General features: G+C 42.2%; 1 protein-coding gene across 2 annotated transcripts in view; it reads left to right on the forward strand.

Annotated features, from left to right (window-relative positions):
- GRB14 (growth factor receptor bound protein 14) overlaps nucleotides 1–17254 on the forward strand; it is a 95942-nt gene extending 78688 nt beyond the window's left edge. For both annotated transcript variants that reach the window (XM_082260203.1, XM_082260202.1), the window contains exons 11-13: nucleotides 9391–9478; nucleotides 12978–13071; nucleotides 17000–17254. In XM_082260203.1, coding sequence (XP_082116329.1) covers nucleotides 9391–9478; nucleotides 12978–13071; nucleotides 17000–17146 — 329 coding nt within the window. In that variant the 3' untranslated portion in view covers nucleotides 17147–17254. The remainder of the gene's footprint in view (nucleotides 1–9390; nucleotides 9479–12977; nucleotides 13072–16999) is intronic.
- Nucleotides 17255–17598: the final 344 nt, after the last annotated feature.

Below are 17598 nucleotides of genomic sequence, written 5' to 3' on the forward strand. Positions count from 1 at the left end.
TATTCTAGATGAGGTCTTACTAATGATTTGTACAGGGGGAAAATTATATTTCTCTCTCTGGAGTCCATGCCTCTGTTAATACAAGAAAGGACTTTGCTTGCTTTGGAAACCGCAGCTTGGCATTGCATGCTATTATTAAGCTTATGATCTACCAGAACAACCAGATCCTTCTCCGCTATGGATTCCCCCAGTTCTACTCCCCCTAGTATGTATGCTGCATGCATATTCTTAGCCCCCAAGTTCATAACATTACATTTATCAACATTAAACCTCATTTGCCACATAGTTGACCAATGAAACAGTGCATTGATGTCGGCTTGTAAGTTGGAGACATTCTGTAAGGAAGTTATTCCACTGCAAAGCTTGGTGTCATCTGCAAAGACTGAAATGGTACTTTTAATCCCAGACCCTATATCATTTATAAATATATTAAAAAGTAAGGGTCCCAACACTGAACCTTGGGGTACACCACTAATAACCTTAGACCATTCAGAGAAAGAATCATTAACTACTACTCTCTGAATTCTATCTTTTAGCCAGTTTTCTATCCATTTACATACTGATATTTCAAACGCTTTTGCAAAATCCAAGTATACTACGTCCACAGCCACCCCTCTGTCCAAGGTTTTACTTACCTCCTCATAAAAAGAAATCAGGTTTGTTTGACAACTTCTGTCTTTCATGAATCCATGCTGTCTGTTGCTTAAAATATTTTTTCCAGCAATAACTCATCTATGTGGTCTTTTATTAAACTCTCCAGTAACTTCCAGACTATAGAAGTTAAACTAACAGGTGTATAGTTACTTGGCAAATACTTTTTTTAAATATAGGCACCACATTGGCCCAACGCCAATCCAGTGGTACTATTCCAGTCCTTAAGGAGTCCTTAAAAATTAGAAACAAAGGCTTTGAAATTACAAAGCTCATTTCTTTTAGGATGCGTGGGTGGATGCCATCTGGTCCAGGTGCTTTATCTACCTTTATGGGAATGCAGGTCACACTCCTTCCCTCACCCAAACGTTAACTTAAATTCTAAATATATAATAAATAACACAGACACCATGTGAGTGGCATAAATTTTGGCCGCGGCACATTTATTAGTTTAAATAAATTATCCATAAATAATAATATCATATTGATAATCCTTTATTATTAATTCTACTTACAACTATATTAACTGCAAATATTACAACAACTTTGCTCAGTCATAATGGACTCGAACACCAATATTAAAATTCATAACTACCAGTCCCCCCTTTTGATAAAAAGGGTGACAAACCACAAAAACAAAAATGTGCCTTGCGACAAGGGGGGGGGGGGGGTGTCGGGGAGCTCACCTCGATGTCACAGATCCACTGCAATTACCTCACAGCAGTGCTCAATTTATATAATGAGCCCTGCTTTCCAGAATTTTCCGCAGTATCACGTGACCTATCTGAATAATTCCAAAGATCACGTGACACCTCTCCTTCCAGCCTAATTCCTGTTTTTTCCCCGCCTAAGCCCTTTTATTAATGTTTAAAGGTATATCACCTTTTTTATTCAAAACCTGAGGAAAAATGATTTATTCTTTTTTTTTTAATAACTTGGAGGGAGGGAGGGACGATCGCATGCCCATGCTGTCATGCAAAAAATGCTTGTACCCTCCTTCCCATTCCGCCTAAATATTTCTGGACCATATAACTTTTGAGCCATTGTGGATCATTTGGGGTTGTGTCGATACTATCCTCATTATGGTCATGAGCTCCCCCATGCTCCTTTGTATAGACAGAGCTAAAGAAAGTATTTAATTTGCCTTCTCTTTGTCCCCAGTCACTCACTCCAGATTATTTTGTAAAGGGCCTACATGCTCAGACCTAAGCTTTTTACTAGTAATATATTTGAGGAATTTTTGGGGGTTTGTCCAACTATCTTTTGCAATCTGTCATTCATTTTAAATTTTTGCATCCTTGATTTCCTTTTTACATATTCTGTTATATTCTTTGTAACAATTAAACAATGATAGTGTTCCTTCATATTTTAAGGTTTTAAAAGTTATTTTCTTATTATTTATAGCTTTTTTAACTTTGGCCGTGAGCCACATAGGTTTTATTTTTAGCCTTTTAAACTTATTGCACATGGGTAAATACTTTGCAGAGAGTTCGCATACAGTCTTTTTGTTCATTGATGCCAATATTCCCTCCCAGTCTAAGTCTTGGAGAGCAGCCCTCATCCTTGGAAAATTTGCTCTTTTAAAGTTTTTTTTTTTTAAAGGTATTTTATTGAACAAACAAAACAATACATAACAGAGAAATAACCGGAACCATGTCAATTGAGGAGCCAAAAGAGACACACACAAGACTCCATTTCACAACAAAAGCCATGACAAAAATAACATACATAACTGTCAGCCGTACCATTAGTATAGAACCCTCCCAGCCGAAATAAAAAAAAAAAAAAAAATCTCTTCCAGAGGCTGTAAGACCATTGTCTATGCAGAGTCAGAAACTGAAGAAGTGGTCCGGTCAGAGTCCACCCAAAAAGACCAAATTTTCCGGAACTTCTTGGGGCAGCCTCTGGCCTCATACGTCATTTTATACAGAGGCAATGCCTGATTAATGAGAGCAATCCATAATGGAACGTCAGGGGGAGCAGTAGACTTCCATCTAGTAGCTATAGTCTTCCTAGCATAAAAGAATGTCAAGCGGAGAAACAATTTAGTACGAGCAGGGACGTCCTCGTCATCCACATAACCCAGCAGACAACGAAGGGGGCTACAAATATTGGATAACTGAGAGATATCTGCAATAAAAGCTGTGACTTCCGACCAAAAGGCCCGGACAGGTGGACATTCCCAGAACATATGAAAAAATGAACCATCAGCAGCATTACACTTGGAGCATAGCGGAGAAGGCAATGTACCCATTTTGTGCAGGAGTACTGGGGTATAGTACGCCCTGTAAAGAAGCTTCAATTGGATAACCCTATCCCTAGAGGAGATAACAACAGGTATTTGTTCCGGAAGGACGTCTTGCCACACCTCATCCGACAATTCTGGAATATCCTCCCGCCACTGAGACTCAACCACCGCGAGCCGTTTGGAGTGGGAATGTAAAAGTCGAGTATAATATGTAGAGACCAGCCTCTCATGTGAAGAGTCAGAAAGAAGGTTTTCCAAGGGGGTCGGTTCAAGCGAGACATCACGGAGGCCAAACTGTGCGGCCGCCGTGTGTCTCAATTGCAAGTATCGGTAGTAAGCCGTGGGGGGCAGACCAAAGGTAGATTGCATGTCCGCAAAGGACCTGAAGGTTCCCCGGACATACAAATGAGAAATAGATTTCACCCCTAGGCGGGACCAGAAAAGGCCATCATCCCGACTAAAGAACTCCTTCAGCCGCGGATTGCTCCAAAGGGGGGCATTGGGGGAATGCAGCTCTGGAGGGTCGGAACCATCCAAGGCCGCAGCCGTGAAAATCCGCAGGGTGACAGAAACAAGAGCAGTGTTCGGTCTGCCCATAACGGACCTTCGATGTACCAAGTTTTGCAGTGATTCATAGGAGGTGAAAATAGCCGCTTCCAATGAAGCCGCAGCATTAGCATCCTCCGGGTGGAACCACCAATGAGCATGGGCCAATTGAGACGCGAAGTAGTATAGACGCAAGTTGGGCGCAGCCAGCCCGCCCGCGAGAACCGGCAGCTGCAGAGCATCCCTGGCCACACGCGCCGCCCGACCCCCCCAAATAAAGGAGGTCAGGAGCGAGTCAATGGCCTGAAAGCGGCGCTTAGGGACATATACCGGGGAATGGCTGAGCACATACAAAAAACGGGGGAGAAAAATCATTTTAAAAATATTAATCCGGCCTAACACCGTGAGGGGAAGCGTAGACCAAAGCCGCAGCGAGGACCTAAGACGGGCAACCAGGGGATCCAGGTTGTTGGAAAAGAATCGAGACAAGGGGAGCTGAATCTCAATCCCCAAATATCGGAACCGATCCACAACCTGGAGGGGACAAGAGGCAAGGGAAGGGGGCAGAGCCTGGGGATCCAGGGGGAACAGCGTGGACTTACTCCAATTCACCCTGAAACCAGAGAAGTGACCAAAGCGTTCGATAACATTCAACAGAATAGGGAGGGATTGATAGGGATCCGCCAGATATATCAACATATCGTCCGCGTACAGGGAGACCTTTTCTTCCAAGCCATTGATCACAAAGCCCGCAATACCCTCACAAAGGCGGATCTGCGCAGCCAAGGGCTCAATGGCCAGGGCAAACAACAGCGGAGATAGCGGACACCCCTGCCTGGTGCCCCGAAAAATGGGAAAGGGGTCCGACACAAAACCGTTCACCCGAAGACGAGCACGAGGTAGATAATACAGAAGGCGGACCCAATTTATAAATCCGGGCCCAAAGCCAAATTTCGCCAACACTTCCAATAAATAAGGCCATTCCACGGAGTCGAAAGCCTTATGAGTGTCCAGGGTCACAACGACCCTGGACCCCACAGAGGCATGAGTCGTCTGAAGGTTAGTAAAAAGTCTACGCAGGTTGATCGATGTAGAACGGCCAGGAATAAATCCCGACTGATCCGCACCCACCAAGTCCGTGACAACCGTATTCAGACGACTCGCGAGGACTTTGGCGAGAATCTTGACATCAGTATTAATAAGCGAGATCGGGCGATATGACTCACAGAGAAGGGGGTCTTTACGTGGCTTGGGGATGAGCACAATGAGGGCTTCTGTCATAGAGGGTGGCAGACGTCCCTCCTTCAGAGCACAATTGAACACAGTCAGTAAATGGGGGACCAGCAATTCTCTATAGTGCAAGTACCATTCGATAGGAAAACCATCCAGGCCAGGTGTCTTATTGTGTGCGAAAGTGGCTAGGGCCTTGTTTATCTCATCCGCAGTCAGGGGCGAATCCAGAAAACTAGATTGGCCGGCCGTCAACTTAGGCAAAGTAATATCATATAAGAAATCATCAAGTTCAACAATGGTATAATGAGCTCTAGATTGGTACAAGGAGGAATAAAAAGCAACAAAACTGGCCAGAACATCGGGGGTTTGTTCCACAATGACACCGGCGTGGCTGGTAATCCGAGGGATGACACAGGGCTGGTATTCCGGCCTAGCCAAATAAGCCAAGAGGCGACTGTTCTTATCGCCCAGTTCAAAAATGCGCTGATTTTGATAAAGGAGTTTCTTCTGTGTACGCTCCACAACCACCAGATCCAAGTCCCGAGCCCTGGCCCGCCAAGAAGCATGGTGCTGGGGAGTAGGGTCATCAGTATATTGTCGTTCAGCCGCATGCAGCGCAAGTTCGGCGTCAACCAACTTAGTCTGGCGAGCCTTCCTGGCACCGCCCACGGCAGACGAAAAGGTACCTCTCATGGTTGCCTTAAAGGCCTCCCAGGTCAACAATTCAGATCCAGCTTGTTTATTGAGTGCCCAATATGAGTTCATCTCCGCCGACCCCTGGTCAGTCACTGCCTGGTCCGCCAGCCACAGGGGGCTGAGCCTCCAAAGTTTATAATTAGGGGGGGACCCCAATGCGAGATCCACCAGTAAAGGGGAGTGATCCGATACTGCGCGGGGCAGATACCTGACACCCGAAAGAAGACTTAGCAGTTCCCGAGGGAGCAGGCAGAGATCAATGCGGGACAATGTATTATGGGAGCTGGAATAACAGGAATACTCAGTAATCCCCCCATGTTTCCATCTCCAGGCATCCAGGAGATCCAATTTGTCCAAGTAGGAGCATAAAGGAGTTGGTGCGGAGGAGACAGCTCCAGACCTGTCCAGAACAGCATCGAGGACCGTATTAAAGTCACCCGCCATAATAAGGGGACCCTCAGCCATTTCCAAGACCAGACCCAGCATACGGTCAAAAAACTGTCTAGTAAACGGCGGAGGGACATAAACGTTAACCAGGGTATAGGGCTTACCCAGAAATTCGAAGACAAGAATAATAAAACACCCAGAAGGGTCAGTCTTCAAATGCTTGATGGTGACAGGGGCTGATTTTGCAATTAGAATCGAAGTACCGCGAGCATACGAGGAATATGTAGAGTGTAGCGCGTACGCCACATGCGCCCTCTTTAGGGCCATCACCCTGGACCCCTGGAGATGGGTTTCCTGTAATAAAACAATGTGTGGGTTATGACGTTTTAAATATTCGAAAACCAGGGAACGCTTGACTTTAGAATTTAGCCCCCTGACGTTCCAAGAGACTAAACGGAGAGTAGACATAGTGATATGTTAAAAATCAGCGTTGGTGACCGGGGGGGTCCCAAAAAAGGGGGAGGCCCCCCCCCGAGCACCAAGACCTCCCAATATGGCAGGCAAAACCATTGGCAGGCAATATGCATAGGAGGAGAAGGCACAGACAAGAACCAAAATATTATCAAGTACAGCAAGGCAGAAATGAAAATCGTAACACCTAGGCGTAAAAAAAATCCCTGATAAGAGTCCAAGAAGACATGACGGAGTAAACGCAAATCAAAAAAAGGGGGGAGAAACCCCCACAATCCCAGATAAACACAAAAACAATAGTAACCCAACACCCATCCCACCCTAACCCACCCGGCCCTCAGTCCCCAACAGTTGAGAGCTTGAAATCCCATAACCAGAAAACAGTGTAGTTCAGGGAAACGTGGATCTGCTCGTCCTGAAGCAGACAGGAATGGTAGCAAAAAAAAAGGAAAAAAGGGGAAGGGGAGCAACCATCCCCAAAAATGCCCTTCCAGAGGAACAAGGAGGGTCCCCCCATTCAGGAGGACACCCGACAATCACAAAAAAGAGTTGCAAGGAGGATCATAGAATATAAAGGTGTATCCCAACGACATCCAGGAGGAAGAAAGGGAAACCTAGCAGCAGTTGCAAGACACAGGCCAGCGATCACCGACGAGGAGACCTATGATCCTGGGAGGGAGGGGAGCGGCGTCCCAAGGAATCCACCCACTGCGCAGCGTCCTGAGGATCCTGAAAAAAGTGGGCTTTACCTTGATAGATGACCCTCAAACGAGCCGGGTACAGGATACTATACGGCAATTGTAAATCCCGCAGTCTCCTCTTAACTGCCATGAAGGAGGCCCGCTGTTTCTGGGTCGCAGCAGAAAAGTCCGGGAAGATAGATACAGCGTGGTTATTATACAGGATTCGGCCCTTGTCCCTAGAGGCCCGGAGCACAGCCTCCCTATCACGGAAGTGCAGGAGCTTGATGAGAAGAGGACGGGGTGGGGCCCCGGGCGGCAAGGGGCGCAATGGCACTCTGTGCGCCCTTTCAATGGCAAACAAGGGGGAGAAAACTTCCTTCCCAAAAGTATCGATAAGCCAATGTTCCATGAATGATTCAGGATTTTTACCCTCCGATCCCTCCGGAAAGCCCAAAAAACGCAAATTATTGCGCCTGAGGCGGTCCTCCATGTCCGTTAGCTTGTCTGTAGTAGCGACATGACCCCTCTGTAACTCTGACACAGTGGACTGCATGGGGCGGTGGGCATCCTCCATGTCACTAATACGCTGCTCCGCGTTGCCCACCCTGTGGCGAAGGTTGTGCACATCCTGTTTGAGAAACGACATGTCCATCTGGACAGACTCAATCTGTGTGGCAAGCGAGGTCTGACAGTGCTGGATAGCGTCCATTATGGCAGACAGGGTAGGTTCGGGCCTATCCACAGACAGAGCAGGCTCCGAGGGTACGGGGGAGCCCAGGGGAGGAGAGAGGGCATCACTTACAGTCACCGCCAGCTGAGACGATCCAGGAGGGACTGCTTCCCCATCCACAGAGGCCGATGCCGTCCGTACAGCCGAGGAGCGAGCGACCTGGGAGGAAGGGCCCGCAGCACGCGCAGGGCCGGCGCCATCTTGGGATCGTGGCAGCGTGAGGTCCGGCGGGCGGATACCGAGTGCCTCTGGACCGGGAGGACCTATTTTGACCATCGCCGTGGGTGCACCGGGATATCAGGAGACAGGAGACGTCGGAATCAGGTGAGTATGATGTCGGGTTCCAGCAGGATCACGGAAGGATCAGGGCAGATAGGACAGAGCTCCGGAGCCGCGCTGCTTTCACATCCGAGTTCCGGCCACGCCCCCCCGCTCTTTTAAAGTTAAGTGTTTTTAGATTTCCTGTATGAGTTTGTTGCTTACAGCTCACATTAAATGAAATCATATTATGGTCACTGCTAACCAGATGTTCTTTTATATGAACATTGGTAATAAGCTCTACATGGTTTGAGATTACCAGATCCAGCAGAGCATCATTCCTAGTCGGGCCTCAATAAACTGCACCATAAAATTGTCTTGTAATAGGTTTATACATTTTTGCCCTTTACCTGTTCCAGAAGTGCCATTACTCCAGCCAATGTCTGGGTAGTTAAAATCCCCCATTATTATCAAGGTCCCAGCCCTTGCAGCCCTTTCTATCTGTGCCAGGAGTCTCCATCTCCTCATTAATACTGGGAGGTCTATAATAAACTCCAATCATAACCTTTGTATTACTCACACCCATGTACATTTCCACCCATATTGCTTCAGACTCATCATACTCTCCATCAACTAGGTCCTCTTTCACACCCGCTTTGAGATCACTTCTCACATAGAGACAGACACCAACACCCCTCCCTTTTACCCTGTCTCTCCGAAAGTGAGAATAGCTAGGAATATTAATAACACGTGCAGAATGAATCCAAGATTCAGCAATACCAATTAAATCATGGTTCTTCTCGTGCACCAGAGCTTCCAACTCACCTATATTGCTGTTGCACACTTATTTTGCATATTTATTATTTTGGTACACATTTCCAATGGTTGTTTGTAACATGAGATACATAAATGTATTAATGATGTTAATTTTTACCATAAGGTGCTTATTTTTCCTGTTACAATCTGGCTTATTTCATAAGCATTTTAAAGAGAAAAAAAGGGTGTTTAGGAAAGGACCAATCAGAATTCAGTAAATTGGATTAGCGTTACCTAAGAAATGCTTTCTGATGAGTTTATGTGGATTAAACAACATAGGCAGCTTAGTTGCTATTTGGGTCACATGAGAAAAGACAGGTAGCTATGTTTCCTACAGCAACCATTTGGCTACTTTCTTGCTCCCAGGCCCCTTTAGCTTCAATGCAGTAAAATGCTTTGAATGAGCTCATATCTCAGTTCACTTGTTTTGAAGAGGGGTTTTCTTAACTAACATTTTTACATTAAAATATACTGGATATAAAAAAAATTTCAATTCTAGACCATGGTATTCCATTTTCCTTTCTGTCCTGCCTTTTGAAGACTTCATTTAAGCTTAATTTTATTTCCTTGTGCAGTAGAATGTTGAATGCTACTACAGTATTGATTCTTTATTTTGTTTAATTTTGTACTTATTTTATAATTACTGAAATAAAAATTGTTCAAATATTTAGCAATCCACATGTCACAGCCCTGGTTCCACCATAAAATATCAAGAGATGAAGCTCAAAAACTGATACGCCAACAAGGACTTGTGAATGGGTAAGTTCATTTTCAAAGCTGATATTAATTAATGATCATAATTAATTAAGTAATATATACAATATATCTCATGAGATAATTTAATCATGCGATACATTTTTTCCAATTATCTCATGAGATGCTGAAAATGTCAATTCACTATCACCTTATGAGGTATTTACCTAAAAAAAAAAAAAATACATTCCATAAATACCCCATAAAACAGCGTTAATGTGCATTCATTAAAATAAATAAATAAATGTATGAGTTAAATAATTAGTGGTCCAGGCATGAGGTATTTAAGGAATGTAAAAATATAATAGCCAACTGGATCAGTTTCTCAACACTAAATATGGAAAAACACAGAATTATTGGAGCTGATATACTGAAAGCATAACTAAAGGTAATACTTTTTTTTTAGTTTTAGATAGAGTGGAGATGGATTGAAACTCCCGTCAGGTTTTTATTGTTGTCTGTGCCCAAGTTAGGGAAATTCACCCTCTCTATTTGTCCTGTTTACTTTTATTATTGAAAGTGAAAGTAAAAGAAAATTTTTCCCAGAAACGTAATAGAGGGGAAATCTTCCAATGGGGACAAGGAAGATTATTTTATTTGTAGGGATTTCCTCCCACTTCCAGTTATGGCAGACAGAAACAGGAGGAACTGAGGGGAAATCTCACCATTGACAATATTTTGTTATTGGTGTAAGAAAGGTTTTTGAATATGTGTGTGATTTTTAATACTATTTTCATTCAATATCTGACATTTAAAAAGATATTTTGTATTTACTTAATTTAACTTAGTTGTTTTTGATATGCCACGTGTGTCCTGTGAAAACAGCTTCCCATTGCCAATTATTCCAGATACCTTTTTTCTTTTACATAATACATATGCTGCAGGTACCACACTGACTTGTGAGTTGGCATATTTCTACAGTTTAAACCCTTTTACCTCTTTATTAGCAATAAAAACTGACAAGGGTTCTAATCCTTCTCCACTGTATCCATTCCAATAAATATCACGTCATAAAATAAAATATTGAATGGTTTCAAAAACCCTCATATTCTGATAAAATAACTCATGCTTTATAGTAGCGTTTTTTTTTTTATTTTTTTGTGAATTGCACATTTTACTGCAAATGTTAAAGAGGAAAATGCCTCTTCATGATTTGAGCCCAGTCAATATCTGTTAGAGATTCTACATCCTTGTTATTAATTGTACATGCTTAATATGCATTCTGTTTAGGAATAGAAGCTGCATGGAAAATGCATCCTTAACCAGTTTACGACCGCCTGCCGCAGATGTACTGCGGCAGGCAGCCGCTCCCAGGCAAATCGCCATACATGTATGGTGATCGCTCTCGGGAGTCTTGGGGGCGAGCACCCCCACTCATCAGCGGGAAAGCCCATGTGTGTGTGTCAGGCGGCTCTGATTGACACCCACAATCGTTTCCCCGCTGAGAGAGAAGGATGGTCGGCTGTTGATTGCAGAGCTCATGTGATCCTGCTATATAGAATCACATGTATCTATGGTCATCTAAGAAGCCACGCCCTCCCACAGTTAGAATCACTCCCCTAGACTCACATTTAACCCCTTGATCACACACAGGGTTAACCCCTTCCCTGCCAATGGCATTATTACAGTAACAGTATATATTTTTTCACTGATTACTGTAGTAATGTCACTGGTACCCCCAAAAGTGTCAAAAATGTTAGGGGTCCGATCTGTCCACTGCAATGTCGCAGTCCCGAAAAATCGCCGCCATTACTAGTAAAAAACAAAAAAAAAATGACATAAATCTTTCCCGTAGTTAGTAGATGCAATAACTTTTGTGCAAACCATTCAAAATACGCTTATTGTGATTTTTTTAACCAAAAATATGTGGCAGAAAACAAATTGGCTTAAAATGTTAAAACATTTTGATTTTTACATTTTTTTGTTGGGAATGTCCTATAGCAGAATGTGAAAAATATTGTTTTTCTTTTTTTTTTTCAAAATTGTGGCTATTTTTTGTTTATAGCGCAAAAAATAAAAATCGCACAGGTGATCAAATACCACCAAAAGAAAGCTCTATTTGTGGGGAAAAAAGGGGCGTAAATTTCGTTTGGGTACAGTGTTGCACGACAGCGCAATTGTCCGTTAAAATAACGCAGTGCCGAATTGCAAAATAGGGCCTGGTCAGGAAGGGGGTAAAATCTTCCGGGGCTGAAGTGGTTAATGATACATAATAGGCAATTATATCCTCTCCTAATATGTATTAACTCTGTCTGCAGAGACCCCTTTTATGTGCAGGTGACAAGGGAATAAAAGACAATTTCAATTGGCAGATCCAATGATCTTGGTAGATAGCAATAGAAGGAGAAAATGTTAAAGTTTATATTTGCACACTTGCTTAGTCTTCTTCGTTATATTAAATAATTTAAAGTGATGCTAAAGTCTAAAGTGTTATTCTTACCTGATCTGCGAAGTGGTTCTGCACAGAGCAGCCCAGATCCTCTTCTCCTTGGGCTCTCGCTGGCACTCCTGGCCCCTCCCTCCTTCCGAGTGCCCCCACAGCAAGCAGCTTGCTATGGGGGCACTCAAGCCAAGCCGCAGCTCTGTGTGTCCATTCAGACACGGAGCCGCAGTCGTGCCCCCTCTCTCTCTTCACTGGCTCAGTGACTTTGATTCACAGCAGTGGGAGCTATTGTTGTCTGCCGCTGTCTCAGCCAATGAGGAGGGAGAGTCCCTGACAGCTGAGACTTTTGTGCAACATTGCTAGATCGAGATGGGGCTCAAGTAAATATTAGGGGCATTGGGGGGCTGCACACAGAAGGTTTTGTTATCTTAATGCATAGAATGGAATGCATAAAATGCATAGAAAAAACAAAAAACCTTCTGCCTTTAGAACCACTTTAAGCTATTTTAAAAATATACTTGTACTTTAAATTCCTGCTATATCTCCAAAAACATTGAAGGTTCTTTTTAAGACTTTATAAGGAGATAATATTCTGTAAAGAAAGTGTCTGAGTTAATGTTTTTATTTCTGGATCAGAGAGGAGTTTTGAAGTTCAGCTGTTATGTAGTCTATGCCAGCTGGTGGACTACACAAACTTGACAGCTTGGACCTATAGGGATGAATCAATACTCAAGTCATTGAAGTTTCTTTGAAAGCATAATCACATGCTTCAGCATTATCTCCTTCCACTTCTAACCCAGAGATCTATTTATAAATCCTATCTGATATTCTGAAAGCTTTCTAAATTCTTTACAGTGCTATTCAGACTGTAAATTGTGCAGTAGAGCACATAAGAACAAAAAAGCAGATATACAGATAACATTTTGTTGTAAACAAAAGTTCAGTATTCTCTAAGGATGGTACATATGGCTCAATAAAAGTGAAAAATGAGACAATAATTCTATGCAATAATTAGTCAATGAGGGGATAATAGCTATGCAATTAAGTGCTAATAGAGAGAAGATTTTTGTACTCAATCTGATGTTATGGAGATTATTTTGTACCTTTTTGTATTTTTTCTAGAGTGTTTTTGCTCCGTGACAGCCAAAGTGCACCAAAATCATTTGTTCTTTCAATGTGTCATGGGCAGAAGATAAAGCATTTTCAGATTTCACCAGTAAGTTTTTATTTGTAGTATAATGTATACTTGTGTGCAAAACAAGCAGGATTGTCCATTAAGACAGTGTGGAGGTCAACAAAAGCATGTAAAGGGTAACCCATAGCAACCAATCAAATTTTCCCACTCTCCTTAAAAGCAAAAAGCAGACTCCTGATACTCTGTCTTTTATATTAAAGTCTGACCATAGCCTCCTATTAAAAATAAATAAATAAATATATATATATATATATATATATATATATATATATATATATATATATATATATATATATATATATATATATATATATATATATTATATATATATAGTATATACTGCGGCACAGTTTTCACTGCAAAGTCCCACGTCCCACAAACACCTGTATTTCCTGTTAGTGATGTTCACCTAATTCAGCTTCCTATTATTGAATGACAACAATGCTGAACTGCTCCTGAGTTCAGAGCAGAGTTGCCACTTTATGTAGGCTGTAGCTGCTTGCACTACAGTGGAATAAAGAGTAGCAGGTGGTGTGGCTAGCAGCATTGTCACTGATGATTTACAAGCCTGCACGTCACACCTAGTCATGTCCACCACTTTCTGGATTGATAGTATTACCTCTGTCAATATCAAACATCTTGTACTTACCTGCTCAGAGCAGTGGTTTTTCACAGAGCAGCTCAGATCCTCCTCTTCTTGAGTCCCTCATCGGTGCTCTGGGCCCCTCCCTCCTGCTGCATGTCCCCACCGCAAGCAGCTTGCTGTGGGGGCACCCGAGCCGGCCCGCTGCTCTGTGTGTCTATTTAGACATGGAGCTGCGCTTCGGCCCCATCCTGTCTCTCCTTATTGGCTCACTGACTTTGATTGACAGCAGCGAGAGCCAATGGCATCTTGCTGCTGTCTCAGCCAATGAGGAGCTAAGACTCTCATGCCACATTTCTGGATTGAGATGAGCTCAGGTAAGTATTAGGGGGGCTGAGGGTGGCTGCTGCATACAGAAGGTTTTTTTTATCTTAATAAATAGAAAGTATTAAGATGGAAAACCTTCTGACTTTAGAATCACTTTAAAAATTGAAAACTAAATTTTTTTTTTTTTTAAAGCATTGTCACTTTTACTGAAACCCTCCGACTGTGAGCTGCAGTGTCTGAGAGGGAGGGTGAGACATAAAGGGGGGGGGGGGATATTGCTCAGTCAGGGATGGTAAAAAAAAGTGTGCATCACAACAACTGGATTTGGGACTTGTTTAGACTGTCATATAGGAACCTTTATAACAAAGCAGAAGTGGCCACTGGTCCTCCATCGTACGTGATAATGTTGGTGATAGGGGTTTTAATGGACCAGTCTAATACTCTGTTTTAGTTTATCTACAAGGTAAAAGAACATTATATTGCTCATTAGCAATGACATACTTTTAATTGTTTCTCTATGCCTGGAACTTAAATGGACAGACTAAGCTTTGCCACTAACAAAATGGGTTACTAAGTAGGGAAATGAATCTATGAAGTGCTGGATTCCCTTGAGTGCATACACTTCAGTGCATAGTTGATTCAGTAGACTGCTCTCTTTTGTGCATACACCATGGTTTGGCTTCTGTGACTAACATATCCAGGAATGTAACAAAAAGTGCTACACTATTAACCGCTCCAGGAAAAGTTTATTGTTTGTAGTGTCCATTGAAAAGCCAACATGTTTCAGGGGTTTAAGAGCTTAAACAAAGTTCAAACTGGAAGAATCTGGAGGGATGAAAGTCAAGAATTTTGTTAAAAGCAATGCGCTGTGGTTGAATGAAAAGAGCCTGCTTCGTTTTTGGCAAAAACAGACCCTCCAAACAATAAAATAGTTCTGGCCCATAGTTCATAGTGTGTTTATTTTATTTTGAGATTTGAATTTACAAAAACTGATACCGTATATACTCGAGTATAAGCCGACCCGAATATAAGCCGAGGCCCCTAATTTTACCACAAAAAAATGGGAAAAATGATTGACTCGAGTATAAGCCCAGGGTGGGAAATGTAGCAGCTACTGGTAAATATTAAATATAAAAATAGATACCATTATACAGTACATTACAGCACATTACACATTACATTAGGCCTCTCCCCTCCCCCCCTCAACTCAACCCAGGTCAACCATAAAGAGAAATATTAATATAAATAAAATAAAAATCTATAAAATAAAATACTACTGTAAATATAATATTAAATGTAACATTAACAAAGGAAACCTTGAGTTGTGGTCAGTGGTACATTACAGCACATATATTACACCTTCAACCCCCCCCCCTCAACCCACATTAGGCCTTCACCTCACCTCCACTCCCCCCCCCCGTCTCCTCTCAACCCACATTAGGCCTTCACCACCAACCCCCCTCAACTCACATTAGGCCTACACCTCCAACCCCCCCCCCTCAACCCAGGTCAACCATAAATATTAAATAAATAAAAATATATAAACTATTAAATATAATATTAGAAGAACCTTGGGGTGCTGGATGCTGCTGATGTGCTGAAGTGCAGATGGTGGTAATGCAGGTGTTCGGGTTCCCTCAGTGCCTCCCGGCCCGGGCAGCTCACTTCTACACTTCTTCAGCAGCGCGGCTGCCAGCACTGGCTCCTCCCACAGTGTGATGTGCGGGCGCAGCTCGTCCACTGACTCTCCGCTGACTGTCTCCTCCTCTCTTCTGCTACAGAGGAGTCAAGCGGCGGGTCATGTTGTTCGGGCCTATTACCGTATTAACGGCGGCGGATGCGGGGCGGGGGGGTCGGGGGTGAGATTAGAAGTCATTCCCGGTCATTCCTGATCGTTCCTGGCATTTCCCCATTTACATTTTTTTTCTCACTCGAGTATAAGCCGAGGAGGTGCTTTTTCAGCATAAAAAAATGTGCTGAAAAAGTCGGCTTATACTCGAGTATATACGGTACATTATTACTTGTAATCAGCTATTTGGTGAAATAAGGAGACATGATTTAAAATCCCGGATTGAAGGTAGCCTTATAACAGAAGGGAAGCCTCTTACGCTCTACAGATGTCTAAGGCAGTGACATGAAAAATAATGAATAGAAATTGGAGGAGCTAAAGCTTGACTTTTATTATTTGCTTAGCAAAACACAATAGTAAGAACATGGAACAGACATTTAATCTAATGGATCCTGCAGGGGCGATGGTCTATCAATTTAATTCTAGATGTTTTTGAATGGAAAACAGTGTTAGGATATTTGTGCAAACTCAGTAGTAGAAAGAATACAAATGGCTTCCTATTTAGTTACATAGTATACAATTATACAATTATCAGCAAAGAATCTTATACTAGTTATTGTTATTATTATTAGTGGTGACTTCGTAGTAACCTTCAAATATGGGGGATGAATTATTGTGTTTAATATATGTGCCATTCCCATTAAGAGAAAAACCTATTTCAAGTCACCATAAAATATGAAAACAGCTCTGCAATTCCTAAACAGTTACTGTATGGGGAATTGGCAGTAGAACTGGGGGCTTTCTTCTCCCCCCCATGTGCAAAGAACAGTGTCTTCCCCGTATAATAATGTGCTGCAAGCTTCCAACTTCTAATCAGCAGCCAGCATACTGTATATCAACTGGAAGCAAGGGGCTGGCTGCACAGGTCTTGCATGTAAGGTGCTAATCAGCCCAAATTAAATGAGTGGTCCTTGATCAAATGCACTCCCCCCATCCCTATGTAGTCTGTTGAGAAGGTGGAGAGGTTTTTCTAATTTTAAATTTGGCATGTGGGCCGGTATAGATATAAACATGGTGTTTTTACATCACGTTGCAATGTTTATGAACGTATTATTTGCAGAAGGGTCTTAATTATATTTTTTTGTTGTGAGCATTTTATTTTTTTCATTATTTTTACTATTTTCATTTTTTTTTTTTATTACAGTTAATTCAGTGTGCTTTGCTGACTTTTTTTTTTTGTCTTTGACCAGATAGAAGACGGAGGAGAGCTGTACTACACATTAGATGAAGGACACACAAGATTTACAGATTTGACACAACTTGTTGAATTTCATCAGTTGAATAAGGGAATATTGCCATGTACACTAAAGCACTACTGTACCCGTGTTACAGTCTAATGTTAATATGTCTAAAATACTGTAAATATTTTTCACCAAATCATGTCATGATTGAAAATGTACAGAACAGAAAGAGACTTCTTTAGGCAGAAATGCAATGACTATGGACAAAATGCATCAGTGTTGACGATGAAAAAGTGCAGTAATCCACTACAACCAAAAACCTGTTCTTAACTAAATAGACTGCAGTAAACCGAGCTTTGATTGGTTGCTATTGTTTACTGCAATTTTCACATCCCTTTTGATGATTTCATTTTAATGGTTAGGTCCGGTTGGGTTTATACTGTAAAGAAAATATTCCTTATAATTACAATAAAAAAACAAAAATTGAAAAAATAAGCTTGTTTAATAAGGCAGATAAAGGTGCATAATGAATAGTAACCAATAAAAATCTTGTTTCACTTGTTATAAGTTGCTGAACATTGGAAATTATCATGGACCTTCGAATTCAG

Source organism: Pelophylax lessonae (assembly GCF_965119305.1).
Source record: "Pelophylax lessonae genome assembly, chromosome: 6".
Classification (NCBI taxonomy): domain Eukaryota; kingdom Metazoa; phylum Chordata; class Amphibia; order Anura; family Ranidae; genus Pelophylax; species Pelophylax lessonae.